Genomic DNA, 16,687 nt, shown 5'->3' with positions numbered 1-16,687 from the left:
ACTCTGTTTTCATTTTTCACCTTTTTTGGTAAAAACCAAAATCCTCTTTGAATTTCTTTCAGATAGAGAAAACAGGTACGAATGTAGGTCTTTTGTAAAAGCGAAGTGACATAACATGAACTTTCCAAAAGCAGAGGATAGCTGTATCGCTATCAGCCTGTTTCCTGACTGAAATTTTAGAAATCTAACAGTTTTCTTTTTATTTCATCCCATCTATTTCCCTTTCAACCCAGGTTGGCAGTATCTCTGTTGGTATAAAATTCTCAGAAACCTTACATGCAACTCAATGCTTAGGAGTGAGGGAGGTCCAGGTCATCATTCCTTACTGCATTTTACCAAAAACAGCATGGATCTCCAGATGACATCTTTCACACTTTAAAAATCTCCTCAGCTAAATATCTGAGTTCATTGCTTTAAGTTCTCCTGGCCGTCCAACAGCAGAACACAGTTCAGCCAAGTTCTCTGCCCCTTTATAACCAGACCACCTCTCACCCGTGTTCCTCATTTCCATCTGCGACCTTACCAGGAGCCCCTGTAACATCAGCATTTCTAGAAACTCCCTGCTCGTGACATATGCATACTATATGGATTGTCTATGGTGATAGCTTTCTTTACAACGCTTCTCATTTTTCCCGGAGGCTTCGCCAGAAAAGATCAACGGTCTTTCCAGGACACTCTAGGCTTTTTCTGTCATGTGTCTCAGCATTCTTCCAGCCTCTATCCATTAACCATTTCCAAAGCTACCTCCACATTTTTAAGTATGTGTTACAAAAGTACCCCACTTCCTGGTACCAAAATCTGTATTTGAGTCCTAGAAATGCCCAAACAAATCACCACAAACTGGATGGCTTAAATGTATAGTCTCAGAGTTCTGGAGAAGTCCAAATTCAAGGGGTCAGCAGGGCCACACTCTCTCTGAAGGCTCTAGGGAGGAGTCCTTCCTCGCCTCTCCCAGCTTTGGATGGTTCCTTGCCTCCCTTGGTGTCCCGTGGTTTGTGGTTGCATCACTCCAATCTCTGCCTCTATCATCACATAGCAGTCTTTCCTGTGTCTGTATGTGTCCGCTCTTCTTATGAGGACACCAGTCATTGGATTTAGGACCACCCTAATCCAGCATGACTTCCTCTTACCTAATTGCATCTGCAATGACCCTGTTTCCACAAAAGGTCACATTCTGAAGTACCAGGTGGATATAGATTTGGGGGAAGACACTATTCAACCCACTACAGGTTCCAAGCGGCAAAGTTTGAAAATCAACAAACTAAACTCAGGACCTCTTGAAGACATGCCTTTGTTTTTACCTCCACAGCTTCTAGCACAGGTTACAGACTGCAATAAAAGAAAGATGTTGCCTGAAATTTGCAGCATTATTCACAATAGCCAAAAGGTGGAAACAATACAAATGTCCATAGACAGATGAATGCATAAACAAAATATGGGGAAGGGGGTGGCAGATGAGGGTAAATGGGATCAAATATATGGTGATGAAAGGAGAACTGACTCTGAGTGGTGAACACACAACGTGATATATAGACAATGTATTACAGAATTGTACACTTGAAACCTAAGTAACTTTATTAACCATTGTCACCCCAATAAACTTTAATTAAAAAAAAAAACACTGTGGTCTATCCATACAATGGAATATTACTCAGCTTTAAAAAAAAGAATGAAATTCTGACAAATGCTGTAACGTGGATGAAACTTGAAAGCACTCTGCTAAGTAAAATAAGCCAAATGCAAAAGGAAAAACACTGTGTGATTCCACTTATATAAGGTACTTAGAATAGTCAAATTCATAGAGACAGAAAGAAGATTGGCAGTTAACAGGGGCTTCAGGGAAGAAGGAATAGGTACAGAGTTTCAGTTTGGGATGATAAAAAAGATCTGCAGATGGACAGTGGTGACAATTGCAATAATAGCATAAATGTACTTAATGCCACTGGATTGTACACTTAAAAATGGTTAACATGGGTCAATGTTGTTATGCATATTTTACCACAATGAAATGAAAGAAATGTTTGCTGGAAGGATAACTTTGCTCATGTTCAGGACATTCTCATCCCAAATACCTAGAGTATCAGACCTCAGCTTCTAGCTCCTTCAAATCCTCACAAAAACAAGAACAACAGAATTCATTTATTGAATATTTATTGTATGCCAGGCATTATGCTAAGGATTTTGCGTGTATTATGTTATTTAATCTGCACGAAACAACCTTCTAGTAGATATTGGAATCCCCATTTTACGGATGCGGAAACTGAGACGCAGAGAAGGTAAGTGACCAACTAATAAATGGAACACTGGGGCTTGAACCCGAGTTTTCTGTAGAGCCCAAACCCTTTATCACTTTGCTGGAAAACCTCTCTCAAACCTGTGAGTCGCATGCTTTGAAGATAGGGATGGAAGGTGGCCTCTGGTATAGTGTCCCCAAGTTTCTCGTAAGGAAGATAATAGCCAAGACTTAAACAACCCCTCCTGTTGTGCCTTGAAGTACTTCACACACATTAATTTAATCCACAACAGGCCACAGAGGTGGGTGCTATTAACTATCCTCACATTATAGAGGAGGACATGAGGTCCAAGGAGGTTAACTAGCCCAAGTCACAGAACTGGGTATCATCCCAGGAAAGCAGACTCAGGGACCTTCTAACCACCTACTTTCCTTTCACACTCACAGGAAGAAACCGTCTGGTTAATGCAACCGGAAGGGCAGAGGACCAGCTCTTCTTCTCACCTCATCGGGACCTTATTCCCTTGCTTTGCCTTCTTCTCATAATTGAAATGTCTGTGCAATGAATGCATAAATGAGCAAAGGAAAGGCCCCTTGCTGCTTTCAGCTGAAGTTCTCAGCTGAGCCCAGAGATACCTCTCCATGGGACACCCACTAGTTCCTCTGACTTCATTTCTAACTTGACAATGTACTTGGGTTCTCCAAGCAGAGAGGCTCTTTCAGTGCCTCCCACTGATATTTGGCAGTTCTTGCACTTTTCGTAGTCTGCTTTCATGAATTATTAGACTTCCTACGAAAGCATCTCTAAGGCATATGCGTAGTGGACAAGATAAATGAAAGAAGAGTAAATTTTCATAAGGCCCTGGGATATTTCCTTCTATCGCCTGGTGAATTATCCCCATCTTCTCAAGTTTTCCTGGGCCGGAAACCTCATTCAGTTTTATCAGCCTGGATCCAACTTCCAACCCGCATCTTTGGGTGATGAAAGCATTCATCGCCTTTGGCTGGAGATCTGAACTCGGTTGGAGGTGGCAGGATCCCTCAGCTTGCCTACCTCAGCCCCAGCAGAGTAGAATGGGATGTCCAGAAAGTGCAGGAGGTCTTGGACTGTGTCTGTGGGCGTCCGTGTGCCCGTGCACTCAGCCACCGTCTAGTTTTTATGGAAAATCTACAGCGTCAGGGCCAGGGAGGTTTCCATATCGGTAGTTACTACACGCGCACATCTTGGAGCTTCTATACATTCATGCGAGAAGCAGAAACGCCAATATTAAAGGAGGGGAGCAGTAATTCATAAATATTAATAAAGGCAGCTAGCCACCTGCTCCAAGGAAGGCTATGAATGTTAACGAGGAGATGACGCATAAGTCTCGCATGTGCCAGTGGGCGGGTGCCCGAGCGCGGGCGCGCCCCCGGAGCCCGGGCACGAGCGCGGGGAGGGCGGAGGGAGGGTGGAGGGGAGTTCGCTGCAGCCGCCGCAGCTGCCCGGCTGCCGCTGCCCGGCCGCTGCCCTGCGCTGCGCTCCGGCCGTTCTGTGGATGGAGGTGTCCCGCTGAGCCTCGGGACCCGCCTCCCTCCGCCAGGACCAGCACAGGTGCAGTCGCGGGGTCGACCTTCGTACGGACCAACCCACGGCTGTGGGGGGCGGGGGGGGGTTGGACGGGGTGGTGAGGAGGACCTCTGACCGGTCCCATCCTGGAATCGGAAAGGAAGAGCCGGGAGGCCGGCACTCCCTGCTCCGCCCTTCGCGGGAGCTTAGAGGGGACGCAGCGCCGGGCCGCGGACGTGGGACCATGGACACTGCAAGCACCATCAGAGCCTGGGCCCCCAGGCCCAGGCCTGGTGTATGTATGTGTGTGCGTGTGTAGAGACAGTATGTATGTGTGTATGTGTGCGCGCGCGTGAGTGTGTGTATGTGAGTGTGTGTCTGTGTGTGTCTGTGTGCCCGAGCACGCGGTCTTGGGCCGGGGAGGCAGAGGACGCTGCCTGGTGGTGCAGTAGCAGTGGGTCTGTGCCTCCTTCTAGGACCGTTATCTGGTCTGTCACCTTCAAAGCCCCAGTCTCTCTGCCCCTAAGAACCCGCCCCACCCCGCGCCGTGCCCTCCCTGGGGTGCCAGGCCTTCCCCAGGACCGAGCATTCCTGCAGGGTCAGCACCCTGGCCGCTGCCGCGGACGCTGGGGAGCGATTGTTGAACCATAGACCAGGTCGGAGAAAAGACAAGTGTGGTGGGGGGCGCTCCGCCTGCTGTGGGCTCAGGGCCTCTAGAGCTCGGGGCACAACGCTGGACAGAGCCCGGGCTATTATCACAGCCCTTCTCGCTTGCCTATCCCTTCTCTTGCCTTCCCTCCTCGCGGCTGGACAGCCCTCCCACTCTGGTGTCCCGGTCGTTTGTGGCCAAAAGGGCTGTGGAGTGTGTGTGCGGCCCGCGGGATGAGCCCACCTTCCTTGGAGCGCCAGCCATTATGCTGCTTGGAGGAGTCTTTCTTTGCCCCAAGAGCCCTGGGGCGGAGGGTGGGGGGAATGTGAGATGAGGGTGAATAGAGCAGCAGGAGGAAGCAGAACCTCAACGGGGTTTTCTGGCTTATAGGCAATGAAATACTCTCTGTCAAAATTGTGAAGCTGGCACAATCATGTATACTGACTGCGTTTTGCTGAGTAGCAGCGGGAAAACTGCAGGGGCATCAATGGAGGGCAGCCTCTAGGGAGGGTGGTGGGGGCACACAGTATATCAACTGATCTATGGAGCAGGTATGGGAAGAAGGGGGAGACGGCATGGGGACTTCTCTGCTGCTCTGCTCCACTGTGCTCAGCTCAGCAAAGCAGGGACGGGAAATTTGTACCGCAGCCCCACGCTGCAGCTGGGGGCAACATTCTGCTGCACGAGAGCCTTCTGTGTTTCCCACGGAACCTCTTGTCAAGCTCTGAAATACCTTTTCTTTTCCAAATTACATCATCTATTGGGAGCCAAAATAAGTGGAATAGATTATAGGACACAATCAAACTATAGTCCTGCACTCTGTTGTATGATAAAGAGAAAAAGACAAGACAACCCTTCTATGGTTCCTTTCCTTGCCATTCTTCATGTATTTTTAAAAAATCGATTTGGAAGTATAGGGAAAGATGATAAGCTGTCGATTGTGTTATCAGCCCTAGCTTTTGAGGGGAGGAGGCCTCTGAGATGAGCCGCGAATTAAGACAGGGGCAAGCTTGCCAGGATGCAAGAGTAGGACATTTCAGTTGGGGGGCAAAGGCATCCTACCAATAGAGAGGCGCAAAAGAGAGGGAGCTAAAGGAAGGAGAGAAGAGTGTAGTATTTCAAGAGGGGCTGCCATCCCCAACCCAGAGACGAGGCCAAGGCACGGCCGGTCAGAAGGCCTGACTCTCATCTCCTCTGCTGCAGCCTGCGGTCTTTCTCCAAATGCCGGCCGCATTTTGGGTGTTGAGTGACTTCCGATTTCCAACTGGCCATTCATGCACAACTTCTTGGCTCCTAGGTAGTGCATTGATGAAAATAAATCAGGCTATATAACGGATTATGGTCATATTTTTGAACTCTAGAGCTATGATGTCCATTTCTTCTTTTATAATCTCAATGGGTCCATTTCTGTAGAGCCTATGTGGGCTGAGGAAAGGGGCTTTCACCACAATCGTCCTGTTGCCAACACTCAAAACTCAGTCTTAGTCCTAGATTCTGGTTGGATTGTCCTCTTGTTGCTGGTTAATTAGTATAGATTGTGCCATTTCAAATCAGCAACCCCTTCGTGTTACATAGTCCTTCCAGCGCCCCTTCTCTCCTAAAGAAGAGCACATATTTAAAGGAAGCGTACATTTCTGAAACATCAGCCGGTTAGCTTTCATGCCTCTCTCACATGAGACCGATGATCCAAGAGTCTTTCACCAAATGAATTGAAAATAGGAAGAGTGCCTTAGCAAAAAAGATGATAAAACTCATTCAGCAATAGTTTTCTCATTTGGTAAGTATTCTGAAGCAACGCACATAGAATATCATAGCAGGGATAGTTTTTCTTTTCTTGAAGCACTCTCACTTCACATTTCCATGTAACTGAGTTATCCTCATTTTTCTAAAATCATTGACATTTGTTGGGTACCACGTAGTCCACACATTGTGCTTAGCACTTCAAAGGTGATCTCATTTATTTCACAAAACAAACTTCAGTGTAAATACTATTCTAAAATCTCATTTTATAGGTAAGCAAACTAGGCACAAAGAGGTTGATAATTTGCTCAGAGTCTCACAGCTAGGAAGTGATAGGACCCGGACGGGATCCTGGACTCCAGGCTCTTCACCAGCACAGAGTCCTGCCTCCGTCAACACAAGCCCCTCCTCTGTATACTTAGTCTCTGTTGCACTCTGATCTTTTCTAAACTCACTTGGGCACTCAGGGATTCCTAATCTTTTATGTGCTCCGGGCCCCTTTGGTAACACGGAGAAACCGATGGGATCCTTCTCTGAATTTGTTTTTAAATGCGTCAAATAAAATATAGTTCTAGTCAAAGAATCCTTGGCATCTGTAGACCCTAGGTAAAGAATCCCTGACTGACAATTAGTTGTGTATTGCTTTATAGCTGTGTTGTCCAATATGGTACTACTAGCCACATTTGGCTACTGAGCACTGGGAAGGTGGTGGCTTGTCCAAATGGAGATGTACTATGAATGTAACATACACCCTGGATTTCAAAGACTTAGTATGAAAAAAGAGTGTGAAATGTCTCAATATTTTAAAATATAGATTACGTTTTGAAATGGTGCTGTTTTAGATATATTGGATTAAATAAAATATATTACAATTAAATTATTAATTAAGTTAATATGCTATTAAAGTTAACTTTCAAAGGTATTAGCTCTATACCAACACCTTCGTTTTAACAAATGAGATAATCAAGACCCATGATATTTGTCACTGAGCCAGAATTGGCAGGTCTGTTGAGCCTGTGTTCTTTCCAAAATATCACACTGCTTTTATAGCCTTTTGTAGACTAAGGTCCTATAATTTTGCCTTTGTAAACTGTAAATACTCAGAATATGTTTTGATGTGATGTGATACTAACTGATTTAATCCTCCCCCGCCCCAAGTAAAATCCCAGGAGGAGCTGTCCATCCTCAGCGGGCACACCCTTTGCCTCGTTTATGCAGAGTTTTAGCTTTGTAGGTAGAGATGGAGAATGGCACCCCTAGAGCCAAACCCAGAGTTTTTGCTGTCTGTTTGGGTCTCCTCAGGTAGTGGTTCCAATTTAGGCATCTAACTGGATCAGTAATCACACAGACAGGAGAGAAAAGTTGGGTTGCCTTTCTGTGTTACAAGGCAGGAAGTTTTGTGTTTTTTTAGGTGTGTTTTTCCAGGACCCATCAGCTCCAAGTCAAGTAGTTGTTTCAATCTAGTTGTGGAGAGGGCAGCTCACAGTGGCCCATGCAGGGATCGAACCCACAACCTTGTTATTAGGGGCATCGTGCTCTAACCTAGTGAGCTAACCAGCCGCCCCCAAGGAAGGAAGTTTTGTGTGTAGAGAAGGGTATGATAGATAATGATGCTTGTACTGCTTGAAATCGAAAATGAGAAACTGTATGTGGGGTGAGATGATTTTTCAGTGAATACACACTGATCGATTGCCTAGCCACAGGGCAGTGTGTGCTAGGAGCAGTGGAGGATATTCAGAGGATGTCTGTGCCCACGGGGAATTCAGATTTAAATTGGGGAGGGGTTTGGACGTACACACACATGGATAACCCACAGTTGAAGGCAATGTATGAAGAAGGCCTGGAGCTGTTGGGAAATGAAAGGAGGCCCAAGGGTGCAGCCTTCCAGGGCGCAGTGCCCAAGATGGTTATGAACTCTGGCTCTGGAACACATGGGTAATTAGGCCTGTCTCTTACAGGATAATAGATCGTTTAATCCATTCCTCTAGTCCCAGACATATGTGCCGTGTCTGGGAAAATTTCACGTGCTTGTTGGAACGTATCTATTAGTGTTCTATTAGTCTATTATTTATTGATGATGGTATTAATATCCAGATCCATGAATCCCTATCCCAAATCCTTGGGGCCAGGCATGTTTCAGAATTTAGATTATCCCAAATTTTGGAAGGCAGTAATAGAGTGCATATACTGCATATCATCCCCTGGCAGCTGGGGTAGCAATCTCTATAATTGAAAAAAATTAATGTTTCTACAGCAAAACACACGAAATGGGATAACTTAAAACCATAAGCATCCAGGTGGTGAACACACAATGGGATTTATAGATGATGTAATGCAGAACTGTACATCTAAAATCTATGTAATTTTACTAACAATTGTCACCCCAATAAATAAAAAAAAAAAAAAAAAAAACCATAAGCAGCTTTTATATTCATGTAGATCGGATTTAGTTGCCAAATGAGCTAGGTCAGGTCAGGTTTTGCCACCAAATAAGTTATAAAAAACTTTCAGTTTTCAAAGCACATGGTTAAGGATGTGAACATATATTAAACAACATTGACGTTTATTGTCTGCCAGACACTGTTCTAAGATCCTCCCTGTGTTTACTCCTTTAACCCTACGACAACCTTTGGAGGTAGGTCCTGTTACTATTTCTGTCTTGAGAAGAATAAAAAGAAGCACAGAGAAGTTAAATAACTTGCTAAGGTGGCAGCTAGTAAGGGCAGAACAGGATGCAAGCCTAGGCTGTCTGTTCCAGGGGCAGCACACTTAATCACTCCACTTGGTTTTTTTGGAGCAGGGAATTGGAAGCCAGTGTGTCTCTAAAGTTTACTCTGTTTAGGTTAGTATTACTCACACTGACAACAATATTTGAACACCTTAAGTGCATAATAATGTGGACGTGCAGAAGCAGTGATTGCCAGTGAAGTGGCATCTTTGTTTTTAGAGAGATGCAATAATGGAATATTTGATTACAGTTCCTCAGCCCAAAAGCTCACTCCAAACTCACATTATCTTGTTTATTTCTTCTAGAGAAACGAATCCTGAAGGCTGCAGCTGTGCAAGAATGGAGGCCCCACTGGTGAGTTTGGATGAAGAGTTCGAGGACCTTCGGGCCTGCTGCTCGGAGGAACGGGAGGAGAAGCCCCGGTGTCTCTACGGCTCATCTCCCCACCATCTCGAGGACCCCTCCCTCTCTGAGCTTGAGAATTTTTCTTCTGAAATAATCAGCTTCAAGTCCATGGAGGACCTCGTGAATGAATTTGATGAGAAGCTCAATGTCTGCTTTCGGAATTACAATGCCAAGACTGAGAACCTAGCTCCTGTGAAGAACCAGTTCCAGATCCAAGAGGAGGAAGAGACCCTGCAGGACGAGGAGTAAGGAGTCTTAATTGCCCTCTTCTGCTTTCGACAAGAACCCCGTAGGCTCCTTGACATAGAACTAGTTTCTGTCTACGAGTTCATGGCTTATTGCTCATCATTTTATGTCAGTGGGGCAGGGCCCTGGTAATTGCTAACATTATTCAGTTGTGTCCCTTTACAGTCACCTGTAGAGCTTTCTTAAATCAAAACCTTAAAAGAATGAAGGATTTTTAGGAAATGGAAAGGCGTTCCTAGATACAAGATACAATTTCAGGAGCATGGTGAATTTTGGAGTCTATATTCAGCTTTTTTAATATCAGTGGCAATACCCCCAGATATCAGAAATAAGGTCCAGAACAAAACTGTATGGATGACTCTGTGTCATTAGAACAATTTGCTCCAAGAAACCCCAGAATTATGAACATTCCAAAATTATTTACAACCCCTCAGAACGGGAAAATTATCTAAAAATGTTGAGATATAGCCAAATAAGAAAGCCTACCAATCGAACAGAGAGTCCATGGAATTAAACTGGACAATATCAAGGTGATAACTGGGTGCAGTGGCTTCTGAGTGTGCAGAGTCCCCGTGTCACTTACTAGCCGTTGTGTCAGGTCTGAACAGTAAAGCAAAGAGATCTGAGGAAAGTGCTGTTTGAGAAGGGACTAGACAGAGAAGAAGGGGGTAATTTGTTATATAAAAAAGGGAGTTTGGGGGCATTTAGTAAAAAAAAACACAAAAACTAAAACGCATTAATTCTCTACAGAAGTAAAATATGCACCAGTTGTTCTTTAGGCGTCACACAAGAAATGTCAAGTACTTGGTAATGGAAGTTTTGAGCAACTGTGCTTCTGGCTTCTCTTTTTATGGATAAGAATGGGAAGAGTTGACCATGAATAAGTTGGCTAAGAGGTATGTTCTAGAGGATTAAACCTGACCATATTTGGCAGGTAGTTGCTCATTTGGTGACTAATACTGTATCTCTGTGAATACAGGGCTATATATCTGTCTGCCTTACTCACTATTGTATCCCCACTGTCTAACATAGTGCTTGGTGTGTAGTAAGTGATCAAATAATATTTTTTGAATGAAATATTGAACATTGAATGAATTGGATAAGCAATGATAGCTAGCCTGGTAGGTACATGTAAAGTATTTCTAGATCCATGCTGTTTCCATCTTTTCTTTCTAATTAGTGCTAGCCTAAAGGCATGATCATAGAGAACATTTCACTGGTGACCAGTACTACCACTGTGGGCTGTGTGTTCTGATTCCGTTTTAAGTTTCAAACCGATTAGTTTTTAGGTACTGAGCCTGTTATAATTTGCTCAGCTCCTTTAAGTCAAAAAAAGCGTGACTGTGAGGCTTTATTATACAGGGTATTTTTTCACTCTAGTTCATTGCGCCAAGCAATGGACTAGAAATACAAAGACTGTGAATTCTCATTTTCACTCTCTCACTAACTCGCAGTGTGACCTTGGGCTAGTCACTTAACTCTAGTTGACTGTGTGGGTCCTCATCTTTGAAACCTCCAGAGCTTAATCTTGATGAAGCCGGACGAAGGAGTTTCAAAGAACCTAATTTCTTACCTCACCCAGGCTGTGCTCTGAAAATGACATTTTAAGATATGTCTAATTTCTTTTGCTTCCAACAAATCATTTCTCCCCTATCTAATCCTCCCCCTACCCCGGCTTCATTAGGGATGAAGGTCCAGGGAGCAGATTCTTATTCTTTTCTAGCACATTAGCAGAGGCCACTCAATGTCGATTACCGTCACATGGGAGTATTGGTCTTCTCATCCTGATTTTTCTGACTTGCGTGCCTCATTGACTGCCTCAACTAAAAGACCAAAGTTTGAATAATTACTTAGAGATAAAGTATGATTTGAGAATGGTGTAGAGGGAGGAAGCTAGGAAGGGAGAAATTAACACTGTGCTTTCTAGGCAGTCGGTGTATCTAAAGCTTTACAACTTAAAACAAAAATCAGAATTGAATTACATATTTTGTTTTTCAGGCACTTATCCAGACAGTTCAACTGTAAAATTATGATGAGGTAAAGGAAAAAGATGATTTAATATCTAACTTGGTCGTGATTCTCCTGAGCATAGCTCTAGCGTTCTAATAAACTTGGTTAGGTTTAGTATTTAGAGCGATATTTCATTCATAAATGAAAGTGTTTTGGGTGGGCTGGAGTTAAATAATAGAAGCTTAAAGCAAAAGCAATGAAATTCTTGGTCAAACTAACCTCCTTAAAGGTAGCACAAATCATTAAGCAAATGCACTGATTCCCTTTGAACTTTTGATTTTTTTAATTTTCCTTTGGAACTGTTTGGATAGTAGGGAATTGGCTGAGATATCAACTTATCTCTGATTCGTCAGGACATGGAAGTTCTAGGCATTAAAACAGAGTCAAACTTGAATATGTATTTCCTGTTTTTAATTTTTTTTCCTTTTCCCCCCCTTCTTCTGCCTCCCCACCCCACTCCGGTTCAAGCCGTTGTTTCTGTCTAGTTGTGTAGGACACAGCTCCCTGGCCCATGCTGGTATTATAAGCCTTGCGTTCCCCCGATGAGGCAGTCAGTTGCCGGTCGTCAGTCGGCCGCTCACAGCAGCCCATGGCAGTTCACGCTGGCTGCCGGCCACTCACACTGGCTGCCGGCCACTCACACTGGCCACCAGCCCAGCTCCAGGGAGAGCTGTTGTTCACAATCTTAGCTGTAGAGGGCGCAGCTCACTGGCCTATGTGGGAATCCAACTGGCGACCTTGGTTAGGAGCATGGTGCTCCAACCACCTGAGCCACCAGGCCGGCCCATATTTCCTGTTTTTAAATTTAGAAACTATTTCAGAATCTCTTCTTTGCTTATATGTGATCACCCTTACCTTTATCATAAAAGATCAGACCCGGAGGCCAGAGCCTCCTAGGGGCCACTACAAAATGGGAATGGACAGTCCTCACTCCACTTCCTGCCTCGTTGGGGTCCCTACCAGCCCTCTTGCTAGTGCCCTGGAGACAGAGGGGCCAAACATGTGAGAACAATGACAGTTTTCTGCTCTGCAGATGGAATTATGGGGTTAAAGGTGATGCTAAAAAATAAAGTCCACCCAATAAATAGATGGCCTGGAGTTAGTCATACTTTAAGATGAAGATAAGTAAATACCAAATAATCAGATAGAAAAAGCTGGCAGATAACTGTGGTTTTTAGGAAAGCTAATTCTCTTCTTAGAGGTTCAGTTTCCTCATATAGGAGGCAGAGATAGTATTGATTCTATTTAAGGATTTGAAAGAATCCAAAGAGTTGTTCAAAGTCAGTAATGTGCTAATAATTCCTACATATTAGCTGCAAAAGTGTATTCACATTGACACACATCTAAATGTGGACGTTGGCACTACTGGACATAAATGAAACATTGGAGAAGGGCTGTAGCCAGCCTAATGGGTGTTGAGGGAAATGTTACCAAGTTGGAATTCTCATAAGCTCTGTAAAGTGTCTACTATATTGTCAGGAACAGATGTATACCGTGTTTTCCCGAAAACAAGACCTAGCCGGACAATCAGCTCTATGCGTCTTTTGGAGCAAAAATTAATGTAAGACCTGGTCTTATTTTACTATAGTATAAGACCAGGTCTTATATAATACAATATAAGACAGGGTCTTATATAATACAGTATAAGACCGGGTCTTATATTAATTTTTGCTCCAAAAGACGCACTAGAGCTGATTGTCCGGCTAAGTCTTATTTTCGGGGAAACACGGTAGACATGTGTGTGTGTGTGTGTGTGTGTGTGTGTGTGTGTGTGTGTGTGTAGCAGGATTAATACAGCCTTGATAGCTATGTTGCCAGTTCCAGACCTGAATTTTTGTATAGGTGTTATCACAATCCATTCTGTTTGGTTTGTTCATCCTCTACCAGCATCCTTTCCCAAGCACCTAGCCCTTTCTGGTAAAAAGTAGTTTAGTCAATTCTACAGGCATCTAAGCCCAGGCTATAGAATACACTCCTGAAAAGCCTTTTCTGTTATTATAGGCACTGAGAGAGCAAAATGAATTTTGGGTGCCATGGCAGCATAATGACAGGAATTGAGGCAACCTGCTTAATCTTAGTTCTTTGATAACAGATATAGTAGATAGCTTTCAAGGCCTTCTTTCCCCAAGATAAGCATAAATAGCAGGATGCTTCTCAGGGAAGTGGAATTTTCTAGTCCAACTCAGCATACCTGTAAAAGGGGATATGTCCATTCCCAAGGACCCTGCTTACAGTCAGATAGATAGCCTCTCTGGGGAGAAAGCCCTTCCCACTCTCTTCCTTACAAAACACTTTATGTTTCCCCTTTCACCACCACTCCTCATTCCTGTGGCTGCCTGCCTCCCAGTGTTCTGCCTTTGCCTTTCATTGAAACTTCCTTGGGATGGAGACATAGACAGAGCAGCGTGTGCCCCTGCTGTCCGTGCCATTCCATCTTCTGTGTATCGATGAAAGCATACTGTCTAGAACAACGTAGTTACAGATTTTTCACGCAGAGCCAGTTTCTGAACTGCTGTTCTAGAGTGTGATTTGGACCTTGGTATATAATTCTGATGCCTGTGCCAATCATAAAATTAATGAAGAATGGGAAGAATTAAGTGGTTAGGAATATAGGCTCTGTAACTGTGGCCTGGGTTCAAATCCCATCTCTGTCATTACTGTCTCTGTGAACTTAGACAAGTTTAAATCCCCTGGATTCAGCTTTTTTTTCCCCCTCTCATTAGTATTGCCCTACAGAGTTGTTGTGAAGAGTGAATGAATTAATCCACATAAAGTTTAGAATAATACCTGTTTTATGGTAAATGCTTGTTAAGTGTTGTCTGCTAGTGTTATTATTGTTAAATGGGCAAGTGATTACAAGGAGATGAGAGTCACTCTATCTTCAAGGTTGTTTATGAACGTCAAAGGATAAAAAGTACCTCAGAAAGGAAGAAAACCTGGACAAAGCCTGAAAGAGAATGAGGATGGCTTGAAATTCCAAGGAGATAAATGTTTAGAGAATTGTTACTAAAAATCTAGAATTAGGAGATGAAATCCAGAGTACGACAGTGAAGGCTCAGATGAGAAAATCTGCTGCTCCCTAAAAGATTTGAGAGAGTCCTCAGCTGTCACTTTCAGGATGTGAACGGCTTCAAGGTCATTGGAAAGTACAGTCTAACGTTCCCGGCTTCCTTCCTGCCTAGGAGAGGTCCGTACAAAAGGCTCCTGCCTATTTTGGGCTTTGCTGAGTTTCATTTTCCAGGTACTTGCTGCAGGGACAAATCTGAAGGTCAGCGCCTGCATGCACATTGTTCATTTTCACAGCGGAGAATGTGATGCAGTGATGCAAGGAGTTGTCCACTGACCTTTCTAGTGGGTGTGGTGCTTAGAGTTCTGTCTTGGAGAGAGCAAATCATATTTGCCTCTTGGCTTTCAAATGCTAATGAGACTTGGATTTAGAATTAGGCTGGATTAATGAAGCTCTAAGAGTGCCTGATGGAGATTGGATTATCACCCCATGTTTAAGAAGTAGATTCTGAAATCCTGCTGAATGAATACTTGATGAGTTCTCACAAAGTGCTTTCTTCTAATTGTAGGAAAATAATGAATAAGTGGATAACCCAAGCATTGCCATTAAATTGTGTTTTCTTGAGTTCGTTTAGTTTTATCACCAATTTTAAATTGTATACATTGTGCACTAGGAAAAGCTACGTGCTTATATACTCATATTTCATATCTCATTCCTGATTTTATATATGTTATGAGCACTTCTCTTCTCCATTTTATGTGTGTGATTTTGATTTCAAGTATCTGTGCTCTGATGTATACGCATACATATATATTCCCTTGTGCTATCTATATCTATCTATCTATCTATCTATCTATCTATCTATCTATCTATACCTTATCTTTTCAGCATTTTAACCCATATTTTGTCATGTTTTATATTTGATCCATATGTATACATATTTGCTTATTTTTAAATGGCTATTTCCACATATTAGTATACTTTCCTTGGCTCATAGATATCACTCATGTTTGACATGCATAGGCACCTGAGGGGAACTGCTTACAGCCCTCGTTTATCATTATCTAATATTAACACAAGCATTAATGGCTTTCATGGATGGCATTATTTTAGGAGCTTGGTTTACTGATTTACATTAATCTCTTGGTGTTGACTAATTTATTTATTTTCCTGTATGTGAGAATTTGTGACATCATGGTTTTCCCCACCCCCTTTCTTGCCCAAAGAAATTTCTGAAATAAGTGAGTTAAGCAACAAGAATTGTAGAAAACACTTTCTTATAATGTACATATTAGAATTTTAAAAAGAAATGTAATAAAGGGAGCCCCGTCTTCCTCCACTGAAAAGTAATTGCGTGTTTATTGGTTCCTTTCATATATTTCCCTTAGAGGGTCCATGATGGAGACATGGCACACTAAGACTCTACATTGCTGGACAGCAGGATTGTGCCACCCGTGGGCTTGCTAAGCATTTTGGGTAACAAGGAAGCATTAACAGCGTGGGCACTAGATGATGACCTTGATGTTATTGAGATCCATCCTGAAAATCTGCCCAGATCTTTATCTCTATCTGTCTCTCTGTCTCTCTCTGTCTCTGTCTCTGTCTCTCTCTCATACTTCTCTGCCCATAGGAAAGGAAACGGACATTTCTTAGGTTCATGAGACATGAACTATTTGGTTGAGGGACATATTTGTTTTCTGGGCCAATTTATTTTTTGCCAGAGGTGGTTTGATTCCGTGTTTCCCCGAAAATAAGACCTAGCCGGACAATCAGCTCAAATGCATCTTTTGGAGCAAAAATTAATATAAGACCTCGTCTTATTTTACTATAATATAAGACTGGGTCTTATATAATATAACATAACATAACATAACATAACATAACATAACATAACATAAAATATAATATAATATAATATAATATAATATAATATAATTCCCGGTCGTATTTTACTATAAGACTGGGTATAATATAATATAATATAATATAATACCCGGTTTTATGTTAAGTTTTGCTCCAAAAGACGTATTAGAGCTGATTGTCTGGCTAGGTCTTATTTTCGGGGAAACATTGTTGTAGACTCTACCATTTGTATCTCAATGGTAAGGAATTCCTATTCTCTG

The 16,687-nt window shown here is 43.0% G+C and overlaps 1 protein-coding gene across 1 annotated transcript in view; it reads left to right on the top strand.

Moving 5' to 3' along the window:
• Positions 1–3,650: 3,650 nt before the first annotated feature.
• Positions 3,651–16,687, top strand: part of FEZ1 (fasciculation and elongation protein zeta 1) — a 39,726-nt gene continuing 26,689 nt past the window's right edge. The window contains exons 1-2 of the mRNA XM_033098323.1: positions 3,651–3,824; positions 9,202–9,546. Coding sequence (XP_032954214.1) covers positions 9,236–9,546 — 311 coding nt within the window. The 5' untranslated portion in view covers positions 3,651–3,824; positions 9,202–9,235. The remainder of the gene's footprint in view (positions 3,825–9,201; positions 9,547–16,687) is intronic.

The sequence above is a fragment of the Rhinolophus ferrumequinum genome, chromosome 25, assembly GCF_004115265.2.
Source record: "Rhinolophus ferrumequinum isolate MPI-CBG mRhiFer1 chromosome 25, mRhiFer1_v1.p, whole genome shotgun sequence".
In the NCBI taxonomy this organism is placed as follows: Eukaryota; Metazoa; Chordata; class Mammalia; order Chiroptera; family Rhinolophidae; genus Rhinolophus; species Rhinolophus ferrumequinum.
This window is presented reverse-complemented; position numbering and strand designations above follow the sequence as displayed.